Source organism: Caretta caretta, chromosome 4 (genome assembly GCF_965140235.1).
Source record: "Caretta caretta isolate rCarCar2 chromosome 4, rCarCar1.hap1, whole genome shotgun sequence".
NCBI classification, from domain to species: domain Eukaryota; kingdom Metazoa; phylum Chordata; order Testudines; family Cheloniidae; genus Caretta; species Caretta caretta.
In genome coordinates this window covers 61,434,517-61,447,736 of record NC_134209.1, presented here as the reverse complement: position 1 = coordinate 61,447,736, position 13,220 = coordinate 61,434,517, and the positions used below count along the sequence as shown (strand labels likewise).

Here is a 13,220-nt window from a genome sequence, read left to right as displayed (position 1 = left end):
TTTATGTCCTCTAGGCAGCCAGGAAGTGTTGGTGGTGTAGGACTCCATCACTCCCTTTCTTATAGCAGTTGAAAGCTAATTTTGGTTTGATGAGTCTCCCACATCATGCGGCATAGCACAGTTCTAGTGCTAGCCCCTTTGAGTTTCAGAATGTAAATATTTATGAAATCTTTCCTAAATTTATCAGAGTGAACAAATACATTCACATTACAAGTGAAGGTTAGGCAGAGGATGGTATGTAATGTAGTCATTCAGAGTTTCTGTATCAGATAGTTGTCGAAGTGCACTTTTGTATGTCTATATATGGAGAGGATTTTAATATCTTTAAGTGTAAGTTGTCTAACGTTCATATGCTTTCTGTTTTTGTAGGAAATACAACGTATTTGTGGGAGTTCCTTCTGGATCTTCTTCAGGACAAAAATACTTGTCCTAGATACATTAAGTGGACTCAGCGAGAGAAGGGCATCTTTAAACTTGTGGACTCCAAAGCGGTCTCCAAGCTATGGGGAAAGCACAAGAACAAACCTGACATGAACTATGAGACAATGGGAAGGGCCCTGAGGTAAATGAAGGAGAAGAATATTGGGGCTTTCCTTTAATTACAAAATAATCTGCAATTATATAATTAGTCATTTTAAATCGGAGACTTAAAAAAAACCCAAAAAAGTATGATCATAAACATCTGACCTAAATTTCTCTATAGCTACTAGATTTTAACTCTTTACAAGAGTTAAAATGCAACTGTAGACTATAAATCATAATCTCTGCCATTTTCATGGCTTTTTCATATTCCCAGTGAATATATTTTATTTTTTAAATATTTTGTATAAACATGATTTAAAAAAAACCACAATCCAAACTTTTAAGCCATGATTGTTGAATAGTTATGCTTAGCCAGTATGTTTGATAGTTTTTTTTCCTATTATTGTAGAAATTAGTGTGTTTTTGATCTATGTCAACAAGCAAGTTTGAAATGTTGAGTCCCTATGTACATCCATCAGTGTTGTTTACTTCATAATTGTACTTTTCCTTGCAGATATTACTATCAAAGGGGAATTCTTGCAAAGGTTGAGGGGCAAAGGCTGGTATATCAGTTTAAGGAGATGCCAAAAAACATAGTGGTCATAGATGATGACAAAAGTGAATCCTGCAATGAAGATTTATCAATGTCTACAGATGAGAAGTCATTGGAACGAGTGTCATTGTCTGCAGAAAGCCTCTTGAAAGCAGCAGCATCTGCACGTGGTGGAAAAAATTCTTCTCTGTTAAATTGTACAAGAGCAGAGAAGGCAGTCACCAGAGTTGTGAATATTGCCTCTCCAGGGCATGAAACGTCATCTCGTCCTCCCACCACCACTACCACTGTTCCAGCAACAGCAGCTCCCAGGTTCGTGCCACATTGTTTGTCATCTGCTGAACCCTTCAGTCAGGAAGCTGAGTTTTGTTGTAATATAGTGCCTACAGATAAGCTGGTGTCAGCCACCTTGCTAAAACAATACTTGTGGTAATGGGAGCCCAGCATAGGTGGTTGTAAACTGGTCTCCAGTGATGAAGCCCTTAGGCCAAGATTTTCAAAAATAGGATTTTGTGGCTCCCAAGGTCCATATTTAGGCTCCTAAATAAGTGGACTGATTCATCAAAAGGGCTGAGAAGCCTGCAAGTCAGTGAGACTGACCTGCTAAGTACTCAGCTCATGAAAAATGAGACCACTTATTTAGGAGTCAAACTTTAGACTCCCTTAATTTAGAAAGCTTTGGCCTTACTATTTAAACCAGTGGTCCCCAAACTTTTTCCATCACACCCCCCTTACCAATAATGGAACCTGTCCGCACCCCTCCTGGGGGCCGTGGTTGGGAGCTGGTAACGGGGCCAGGATTAGAGCCACCGCTGTGGCCAAGAAACAGATTGCTCCTGGGGCCTGAGCTGTGACTGGGGGTGGGGCTGGAAAGGAGCTGGGGGCAGAGCAGGGCTGCATGGCACTCCCTGTCTGCCCCCCATGTGGGCTGATACAGGCCTTGCTGTTCCCCCCCCCCCGAATGTTCTTCCATGCTGCCTTGGGGGGCGCTCCCCACAATTTGGGGACCACTGATTTAAACAGATTTTGTTTTTAAACATAAAATTTTTGAATTTTTTGAGATTATCAAAATAGCATTATTACCGGATGGAAACTGATTTACCAGTCTAGCTTCTGGGACTAGAGCCCATTGCAAGCATCTCATGATAATGTCTCATCATTAAAGCTATGTTTTAGTCATGGGTGTTTTTAGTAAAGGTCATGGACAGGTCACGGGCTGTAAACAAAAGTCCATGGGCCCGTGACCTGTCCATGACTTTTACTAAGAATACCCACCGTGACTAAAACTTGGGCAGGGGCGCTCTCGGGGGGGAGCGGTCTGGGATGCTGCAGGTGCTGGGGGAGGTGACCTGGGACCCCTGCTGGTGCGGGGGAGGTGGGGGCCAGGCTGCAGCACACGCCGGGACCCCCACTGGTACTGGGGGGAAAGGCCGCAGCAGGCAGCCCAGGACCCCCGCTGGTGCTGGGGGAGGGCAGTGCGGGCTGCAGCACGTGTCCCTCGTTGGTACTGGGCGGTAGGAGGGTTGGCGGGGCTCCCTACCCGGCTCTGTGCCCCTGCAGCTCCTAGGCAGTGGAGGTAGGGTCAGGGCAGGGGCTCCTCTGCTTGCTGCTCCTGCCACAAGCGCCGGCTGCCGCAGCTCCCATTGGCTGGGAACCGCAGCCAATAGGAGCTGTGGGGACAGTGTCTGCAGGCGCTGGTAGCATGCGGTGCGGAGACCCCCCCCCCCCCCCCCGCCGCCTGGGAACTGAAGAGGGGGCCTCCAAACCCAGGTAGTGCCCCCTCCCCAAACCCCTGCCCCTAGCCCTAGCCCTGAGCACCATCCCACACACCCAAACTGCCCGACACGGGCAGTCCCTGGGCCAGCACCAGCCGCTATAGAGGTCACGGATTCCATGACCTCTGTGACAGATTCGCAGCCCACTCATTGTGCTGCTGCTATCAGAATGCTTGCCACCAGACTCATTTTTTAAATAATCTGATGATTTATTTAACTGAAGAAAAAGGATGTGAATGCTTTTTCTGATTGCTGGGTGTATCAAAAATGGTACAGTTTTCTTTTGGCACAACTCCCTGTAAATCCTGGCATTTTTATCCCTTTTAATTTTTGTGGTGATCTGACAGCTGTTTTAACACAATGAATGTATATACATATATATTAATCTTTCAATAGGACTGTTCGTGTGGCGATGCAAGTGCCTGTCGTAATGACATCTCTGGGGCAGAAAATTTCAACTGTGGCAGTACAGTCAGTAAATGCAGGGTCACCATTAATAACCAGCACAAGTCCAACAACGGCAACAACCCCAAAGGTAGTAATCCAGACAATCCCTACCGTGATGCCAGCATCTGCTGAAAATGGAGATAAAATCACAATGCAGCCTGCCAAAATCATTACCATCCCTGCTACGCAACTCGCACAGTGTCAGTTGCAGACAAAAACAGGCCTGACTGGGTCAGGAAGTATTAACATAGTCGGAACCCCATTGGCTGTGAGAGCACTTACCCCTGTGTCTATAGCTCATGGGACACCAGTAATGAGACTATCAATGCCTGCCCAGCAGGCATCTGGCCAGACTCCTCCCAGAGTTATTAGTGCAGTCATAAAAGGGCCAGACGTGAAAACAGATACAGTGGCTTTAAAACAGGAACGTGAAATGAAAACACTGCAACTTGTGCAAGAAGAAAAGCCAGCAGATGGAAGCAAGACTGTGACGCATGTTGTAGTAGTTAGTACGCCCTCAGCCATTGCCCTTCCTGTAACAATGAAAACAGAAGGAATAGTAACATGTGAGAAATGAAGAAAAGGCAGTTACCAACATGGATTTTCCTGACTTTTATTGATTGAGCATTCTGACAGACTTGGGGTGGGGTGGGGGAATGGACATGATCAAGAAGTCAAAAATGAGAGTTTAAAAATGTAAACATACATGCGTATATCAGAGACTTGCTGGAAATTAACTAACTGTCCCATGTTTCAGTGGGAATTGAACCACACATTCATATGCTGACAGAAAACTGCCTCTTTCAGTTGGGAAACAACTGAACCTATGAAGAAGGAAAACTATAGGGACTGGACTGAAAGGGACCAAACAGTTCACTACGATATCAAGTTACACTAAGACCTGGAACACTAAAATGAGTTCTGTGAGAGGCTTGTCTTGGTTTAATTTTCAGGGGGAGAGGAGTCTCATTGTTACAAATGGCAAATCTGATGCATTTTTGTATGCATACCAGCAATTACTACTGTGTGCGCACAGTACTCAACTGGTGCTATGTGAAAAACTCTGCTACTAGGTATACTAGAATGTGAATTAAAGGAGAGGATTAAGAGCTTCTAAAAGAAGACAAAGAGACCTAGAGGGATTTTGTATCATACAGCTTAGCAGATTTAAAATGAAAGCCTTAGACTGATTTTCAGTTATCTTTCTTGAAATAAGCTAATGGCTTGTTTGTGTAAAGCTTTTTTATTAAAACAAATTTTTTAAAAATCTTGTACCTAGCACAGTATTGTTATAGAATTACATGTAACATATTTTGTATGGTAGTTAAAGTCTGTCTAAATTTCTTAATTGTGGACAAAATAGCAGCAGGCTTTTGGCCTTTTGCTGTAACATGCCTATGTCACTCACTTAGCCTTGACATCTGTGCATACATTTCAGTTTCAGCTCCACTCTGTCACTTGAAAGGTCACGCTCAGCATGAATTTTTGTCAGGTAGTTCTAAACCTGTACAGTTTCTTAGTTGAAGTTAAGAGGGAAGTACCAGTGTTCAGAATGAACTATAATAGTTTGTATATTCAACATTTGAAGTATATTCTATTTTGTTGTACTCTTGTTTCAAAGTGTATTCAAGTAGGTTTTACTGAAATATAGAAATGAAATTTAATTGATTTTGGTGTGTTTGTTTTTCTTAAAAAAGGAAACAAGAAGATAACTTGTTTCCCCTCTCTCCAACTACTTACCTGTTTGTTTGATATACTCCAGTCACCAGGCTAAGAGGGCGGTGACACAGTCAGGTAGTTTGGAGCTCCCTTACACTTTTGATGGAAGAACTCTGCTCCCTTACACATAGTGTTGTGAGGCAGGTCGTCAGAATAATTGGCAATTTATTTTTTAACCTAATGACTGCTGATGGACATGTGCTGTGTAAAATCCTCTGTTGGCAGAGTACAGCTGATATTACATTGATTCGATTGAACGGAACACTTTTGAGTAACAGCATTAAGTGGTAACACAGCAGTTATTATTTACTATTTATGTAGTGTCCAAAGTATTACTAAGCACTTTTACACACTGATAAGACAGTTCCAGTTCTTAAGATCAGACACGAATGATAAAACTGAGACGAGACTGGGGACAACAAAGGTTACAAAAAGGAGAGCGTGGTTACTTTGGATAGTCATGTGCATGCCTTCAAGATTCTGTTATATATAAATGAATTGCAAAGGTGTTTTGGAGGACCTGGTCTGTGGGGCAGTAGATGAGGCAAGGGAAGATGGAAAAGAGTGGGTTAGGATGTGAGTGGAAACAGGAGGGTGAATGATAAGGACATAACACAGGGACAAGTGGGGCTTAGTCATAATGTGAGAACTAGGAGTGGCTGAAGGAAAAGTTAAATTCCCTTAGGTTCATTGCAGGAGGTTGTGAAGAGTATAGATTAGTTAGTACGCCTTACTCACACTGTCCCCTCTACCACCTCTCTGGGCACTTTTTTTTCTCTGGATTAGAAACATAAAAAATAATAAGGAAATATTTCCTTTTATATGCCACTTTCATCTTTAGCTCTCCAAATGCTTTACCGAACCTAGATGAATGTTATCCTCATTTTACAGAGAGAGAAAACAGATTTAACACAGTAATAAGGAATAAAACACTCAATCAAGCCACCCGCCCATCCAGTGCAGTATTCTGTCTGTGATAGTAGCTAGTACTCTACACTTCAAAGGAAAACAGTGTAAGAATCCCAGAGTGGCTGATTATGGAACAGCCTGACCCCAGGGGAGATTTCCTTCCTCATCCCCATCAGTCAATGGCTGGCATATGCCCTGAAATATGAGGATTTATATTCCTTATAAAGTTCTGTGGACGTTCATTATCCATATACATGTCTAACAGTGCCCATGAATTCTACCGGGTCCCTTATCTTTTATATCCATTTATATTATATACCTCTATCTTGTCCCTTTTATTCATCTAGGCTCTTTGCTGTAATCATTTGTCCTTGTCCTTCTATTTCTGTCTTTTATGAGATTAAGTTGTTAAATTCTGTTGTATATAGATTCTTACATTGTGCTCATCACTCTTATCTGAGCACCTTCCAGTAGTTCATTAGGCTATATGACTACAACTGTCACGATTTGTTCTCTCATTCTCTCCTCAGGGGGAGAACTGTATACAGTGGAGTGTCTTATTTTGTGGTTTTGTTTTTTGGTGACTTGCCCAACGTCACATGCAAGACAACAGCAGAGACTTGAATGGAATCTAAGTCTTCTGACTCCCAGTCAGGTCTCTTATACACTGGATCACATTGACTCGATTCTTTCAGTTGTTTATGAGGGAGAAGAAAATTGGGGTGACAATTTGTTTCAAATTTCCGAGGAGGTGGGTGGAAAACAAAATGATGTAATAAAATACATGGAAGCTTTACAAAAAAGAGATCTTAGGTTATTCTGATTAAATGCTATAGGTGATTCTGGTGCTGCAGTCAGTCAATAACAAAAGGGAAAAGGTATTTTTCAACTCCCTTTGAATAATTGAGGATTTTGCCAACACAGGGCTGTCAATCATCTGATTCAAGCACAAGTCTGAGGATTTCAGGTAAGGTTTTTGTGTCTGAACAATCTATTTAAAATTTTTTTCTGTCACTTGTTTCCTTTGTGTGCTACCGGATGTATGAAATTCCAATGAACCTTTTTAAGTGAAAGCCCTCTTAGACCAGAACCGGAGAAAGAACCACTGCAGGGTGTGAGAAACAGCCTGTGATCATGAGCATCATTGATTTAGTGGAAGTAGCTGTTCAGAGAGTCCTAATTTTGCCCCTCAATGTCAGTGGAACCACTGTGCACACACAAACAGTGAAATAACTTAGTGGCTCATTTCCCTTTTTCCCACAGAAGTCAGATAGTGGTGATCAGCTACAAAACCTGTTCTCTTAGCAGGGTGGAGAGACTGTATTTTCTGGTGACAGGGTTTGGGCAGGCAGAAGAAGTTCAGCAAAAAGCATTTATTAAAATTTGAGGCTTAAGCTTAACTTTGGGTTTTGGCATGTCTCACTGTCCACTTTGTTTGTTCAGCTGATGTTTTAAACTTTTGGTGTTGGCAGGAATACGTAGCAGAGTTCTGTATCCATATGAGAATTAGATGGACAACAGTGGTTAGAGGGGGATACTGCATGGTTATTACAGTTTGAGAGCAGAGGGCTGTACAGACTCTAGATTCACTTAAGCACAGTCTGAGTTTATAGTCTAGAGAGCTTGTGGATCAATAAAGGAGATGTAAAGAGAGGAAAGCTGCACCTTAACTAAAAAGGCCAGCTAATCCGGGTTGCATGTCTGTAGGGGGAAGTAGTGAAGGAGAATGGGAGTTGTCAGGCCAGAACCAGGACCAAGTCAAGCCCTTCAGGCAGGAAGAGATGATACAGAACCCAGATTGACTTCATACAGGTAAGCCAGTGGGTAGGAAGCATAAAGTCTGCTGTATAGTGAGCACCCTCTGAATATACTCACAGTAGAAGAGAGGTTTGAGAGGCAGAGAACTGACTCAGGGAAAGGGCTGGAGCAGCATTCAGTGTGGATGTCGGGCATCCTTTGTCCTAATGGTTAACCCTTAGAATCAGAGGTTCCTATAGGATGAAGAAGCTGAACCCTGCTGCTGGTGAAGTGCTGCAGTACCAGAGAGGAGGCCGGATTAAAAAAAATGACAGCATCCTCACGTTGTATACAATGCCCTTGGTCAGCTTATTTGTGTGAAGGGGATTGGGTAGGTGGTTGATAGGCTCGCCAACTAGTCCCTGAGGAGCTGCCATGTCAAGTGGGACTGTGTCCTCCTCTTGGCCTCTTCCACAGACTCCTATTTCGAGAACCTGGAGGTGCGTGGAAGGGATTGGAAAGAAGGCACCCAGCCTACAGTCGCTACGTCTCGTTTATCTTGCCACTATGAAGGAGAGAATCAAAAACAAAAAGCTGCCCTTGCCAACTGGAGCCAGTAGGGTTGGAGTTGCCTAGAACCACTGTTGAGAGGCAGAGGTGAAAGAACCAGAGAACATGCAATGGAGAGTGTCATATTTTTTAAAGAACACTTTTATAAGTCTTCCATATAAGCAATTGCTAACCAAAGGGATGTTGCATGACCATGCCTGAGAGAAGTTGACGTCACTCAGACAGTTAAGATATGGCCCACAGCATGAAACTTTATGAACCTTTGAATACGTGGAGTTCAGAGGAACTCCCTTCCACCTAATGTACAACTCTAGTTAGAGTGAAGTTTCTATACACAAGTAAGGATCCAGACTTGATGACACTTACTAGACTGTAGTCAGGACTTCCTCTACCTCTTCCTCATGCAATCATAAAAATAAAAGGATAGAGAGCAGATGTAAGTTGTACTTCTGAGCCCAACAGCCTAAAGTTAAGTTCTGAGCTGCCACTATCTTGGCTGTCCCCTCTTTCCAGCAGTGAGTGTGGCACACTTGTGAATGCTGCTGCAGATCACTCATCAGAAGCACAGCAAATGCTGTTAAAATCTGAAAGCCTCCATGAGTATGCTATGGCTGAAATGGAAGGGATGCTTACTGTGCACTTCAAACATCCAGTCCCTTTATCTAGTTCTTTTTAAACTTGCCTCTTAGAAGGATAGGCAGGCTCTGGTCACTATCAAGGTACTGTATATCTGAGAGCTACGGGAGGAAGCTCTCTTAAGCTACCCTGAAATTAAGAAAGTTGCTCCTCAGAGCACCCACACAGTACTCTGCTCAGTTTGGCAGCTTAGGCTGGTGGTAGTTTGGAGAGGGGGGTAGCACTAACACTTAAACCCCTGAGTGACTAGAGCAACAGCAGCCTCTCGATGATGGTTTTTACAGATCATGCTTGAAGGAAAGAAATTCTCACCCCTAACTGAAGCTCAAAATTTACTACTTCTACAATTCTCCTTCCCCACTCTCCACCATATTACTTAGTAAATTCCAGTTAATGACACCTGTACAACGTCATTGGAGGCAAGGAAGGGGTTGTTGAGGACATGATTTGAAGACAAGAGGGTTTAGGTTAGATTTTCAAAGTTATTTAGGTGTCTAAACATGCAGACTCTAAAAGTGCCTAATGGGATTTTCAAAAGCAGCTATGGCAATTAGGCATCTAGACCCCTTTGAAGATCCTGGTGCTTATCTGCATCTCTAAATACCTTTGGACCTGTGTAACCGCAGTCCTGGTTTGGTCGGCCGAACTTCTTGAGCCTGCTGCTGCTCGAGGTAGAAAGAATCCAGGCTTGACTCAGAGCCCGGGGTGCCTGTGCTGGTCAAAAGAACATCTTTAGTTGTAAAATGAGCACATTTGATACAGAAGCCATTGAGACATGGTCCTGGAATCCCACAATGACATTAGTTCAAAGTCACTTCTCAAATGAGACCTGCATTTTATAGCAAAGATATTCTATTTCTGTGTAAGCCAGACTACCAGACCTAGGTCAAACATGAGTGGCAATAGAGGGCTGCCTTTCCTGTGTTGTGACCTTGAATAGAGAGCTGAATATCAGACTATTAATGCCTGTTGTGGCAGGGGCCTCGGTCTATCAATTACAAAACCGGAATCCTATGCCATCTGCTCAAAACTGTCTGTTCTCATGGCAACTGCTGCAAACTGTGAAACAGACAATCGGTTGTCATGTTACCTATCCTATTTGTCAGTTTGAGGAAGTCCACCTTCTTAGCATGAAACAGTCCAGAACAAGAGTTTGCATTTTTCTAGCAGATAGTTGCCAGCATCTTACACTTAGCTTTGATTAAAGGGAGAGGAGTCAGTTGTTACTAGACTGATCCAAGGACTTCAACAATATTGAAAAGCTGCTTTGGAGGAAAAATTCCTCCCAACAAAAATTATGTTCTTTGTCACTTCCTCTGCTTGGTGAATAACAGCAGAGATTGATTAGGGGTACAGTATAGTTAGTGGATAAAAGACAGTGTCATATATCAACTTGAATATTAAGAAAAAGTAAATTTACTGTATTGTGGGGACTGACATCTCAGTCCTTACTCACTGGAAGTTGGTTGAACGTAGATGCCCATTTCAAACAAAGATGATCATAGACAGAACAAGTTAAATTCAGTTTATGCCACATGTAAACCTATTAGTGGGTATTAGGGGTTTTTTGGGGGGGCGGATGGGGGGTGGGCAAGTGACCTTACTTTGAATCCAATTGTTTAAGCTCTGTGTGTGTTGAAAGATGAACTTGCAGCAGGTTTTTGTTTTTTAAAAACAAACTTTCAGACAATGAAATAACTTCATCATTACTTCCTCCAGTATAACTTTGGGGTGGGGACAAGGGCTCAGTGATGATAAAAGTTAACACAGCCTCTACCTAAGATTAAAACCGAGAATGTGACACTGGATATTGAGTAGTGTGTGTTCACAGAGCAGGCACAGTCCCAGAAGAACTTGGGTGGTGAAGACATTTGTACTTTAGAATCAGTCACGCTGTGGCATGGAGTCCTCCCCCCATCCCCCAAAACAACAACAACAAAGATCGTTGCTCTCCTGCTCATTCAGATAAATGACCAGTGACTATCAATACAAGAACAAAAGCACTTTCACCACTGCAAACTCTTCTTTTGCAGAATAGTAAGAGACCAAGGGCGATGTTTCATTTTAGTCTTCCTCAGGGCGGGTACCCACAAAACTTTAAGGCAGCAGCTGGGTTAAGAGGCCGAAGCTGACCTAGATTGCAGTGGTTCATTGCCAAATGCTGCCCAGCTTTAATAGGTACGCTGAGGGAGAATGCAACACATCTGCAACTACAGAAGTTGTAATCTCCTCTTGCAGGTCTACCAGAGAGCTGTAACTTTCTGGGCCTGTTAAATCAAGAATTAAGTGAGTTGCTTTCCAGCCCTCTGGCATCCGGTGCCCCGCCTCTTGCTTCCCTCTCATCATCAGTCTCCAAGGACATGCAACAGTTGCAGACGATCCCCGAAGGATCACCATATAAAGATTTGGCAGTGATGACAGTTGCACAGAAATCAGACCATCAAGCACAGAACAAATGGAGGTAACTTTTTTGTTGTTGTTAAAAATATGACAGTGGTTTTTAACTCTTATTTGAAAAACAAATTAAACTGTTGATGGTGAGATTCCAAACAAAACGGTAAAAGTATCCTTCGGATCTTCTGAAACACCCCCACCCCTCCTGGGTGAGAGGCAGTCCATCAATCAGTAAAGCCATTGTGGCCTATCCGCATGATAGTTTGGCTTCCTAGGTCCTGTTAGTAAACAAGACGTATTGCAGCCTCTGTGCTGTGGCTCAGTGCCCCAGAGTTTGGGAATCACAGCGGAGGCATTTGTGAGCAAAGCCAGAGAATTTTTCCAGCAGCATGAACATACAAAAGAAGGGAAATGTTTCTAACAAAAGTGCAGGGGGTGGTGGTGGAGAAAAAGGATGGTTTGCAGCATTTTGGGACCTGGCTCAGAACGGAAGATCTATCATTTGTTTTCCAGTTGTGGCATGTGTGATAACATAGGGAACCTGTGCACAATTTGAGTTCTGTGTGAGATTATGAAATCTTTGCATCTTTCAGACTGCAAACTCTATTATGTATGCTGGGACTAGTTGTCATCTCTAGTGTCTATTTGCCTCCCTGTTGGACTGAAACTCCAAGTGGTAGTGATACAGGACTGACAATAGAGGACATTAACTCAGGTTTTCCAGCTAAATACAAGCATCCGAGACAACAGGCTGGATTTCACACAAAAGAATTGGTTTGTCAGGGGCGGTGGATCATGTGGCAAAGGTCTGATCACTTGAGGCTAATCCAGGAGTCACCTGACAGACAGACAGGTTATAAAAGGGCAGGAGCTGCTGATCTATTTGAGGTCTTTACCCATTTTCACCAGCTCAAGCAGAGAGAAGTTGTTGCAGGAGTCTGAGGCAGGGGAAATCCTGCATAGCTGAACTCAGCCCATGTCTCAAGGAAAGGGTGAGTTCGGGTGAGGGAGATTGCGCTTAGGATGTTTTCTATGTGATCTGAACACGCTGTGCTTTATTTGTTAAAGCAAGAGCAGTGGTGTTGAGAAGCCTGTGCAAAAGGTCTGTGTGTTTTAAAAGTTACACTTAACACATGCCCCCTTGAAGAGGTAAACCAGAAGGCTCATACCTGCAATGGGATTCTGGGAAAAGTTGTGTTTAAGCTGCGGGGGAGGGGCTGCCAGATAGAGGAACTGCACCTTAAGGGCCTGCCTAGGATCCCCAAGTCAGGGGACAATGCGCAGACTCTTCAGATTCCAGACGCTTAACACATGGGGATCAGCATCTGGATCCCCTCAAAGTAGCCTGGTGAGTAGCCAAGCGTGGGTGCTTGACTGGAGCTATGATAGCAAGTCACCCAGACTATGTAATATCACAGCTGAAAAGTTAGGCCAATACCTGATTGCAACAACTTCTACTTTTGGAATTGCAATTTGCTGGAAGATCCAGCTGGGAAGAATAGGCGCTTGGCTTCTGATGAGACTGGGGTGGTGGTTTTTTTAAAATTATTTTAATATTAAGAAATGAAAGATGAAATTTTGAAAGGATCCAATTTGTTACAGGTTTAAGTGTTAGATAAATAATCTCAGTTTTAATACTGTTTTTAGAAATACCCATCACTATTTCAGTCTATCCGTAGACAGGTGTGTTGTCACACATTGACAGAGACCTTTTTCTGAAACAGCACTTTGGAGTGGAAACATGGAAGTGTTTCATACAGCAGCTTGCAAGGGGCAGGAGGAAACAGTTCTGAGGTTATTTGGTTGAGTTTTCACTGAGGAACTTCAAATTGCTGAGGCTGATGGCCCAAGTTTAAACGACCCGTGATTCATGAGTAAGTCTCCACAGTGAAAGTGAAGGGTCATACTACGTCTGTGATCTACACAATTCTGTTGACACCCAGGCATGTTTTGCACTG

The 13,220-nt window shown here is 43.2% G+C and overlaps 1 protein-coding gene and 1 long non-coding RNA gene across 10 annotated transcripts in view; both read left to right on the top strand.

Annotated features, from left to right (window-relative positions):
• The window catches only part of ELF2 (E74 like ETS transcription factor 2), a 66,662-nt gene extending 61,697 nt beyond the window's left edge, over window positions 1-4,965 (top strand). For all 9 annotated transcript variants that reach the window (XM_075127662.1, XM_075127658.1, XM_075127660.1 and 6 more), the window contains 3 exons: window positions 370-562; window positions 1,037-1,387; window positions 3,247-4,965. In XM_075127662.1, the coding sequence (XP_074983763.1) occupies window positions 370-562; window positions 1,037-1,387; window positions 3,247-3,874 (1,172 nt within the window). In that variant the 3' untranslated portion in view covers window positions 3,875-4,965. The remainder of the gene's footprint in view (window positions 1-369; window positions 563-1,036; window positions 1,388-3,246) is intronic.
• A 6,222-nt stretch (window positions 4,966-11,187) lies between these two features.
• LOC142071871 (uncharacterized) overlaps window positions 11,188-13,220 on the top strand; it is an 81,610-nt gene continuing 79,577 nt past the window's right edge. Inside the window, exon 1 of the long non-coding RNA XR_012668087.1 lies at window positions 11,188-11,329. This is a non-coding gene — a long non-coding RNA (uncharacterized LOC142071871). The remainder of the gene's footprint in view (window positions 11,330-13,220) is intronic.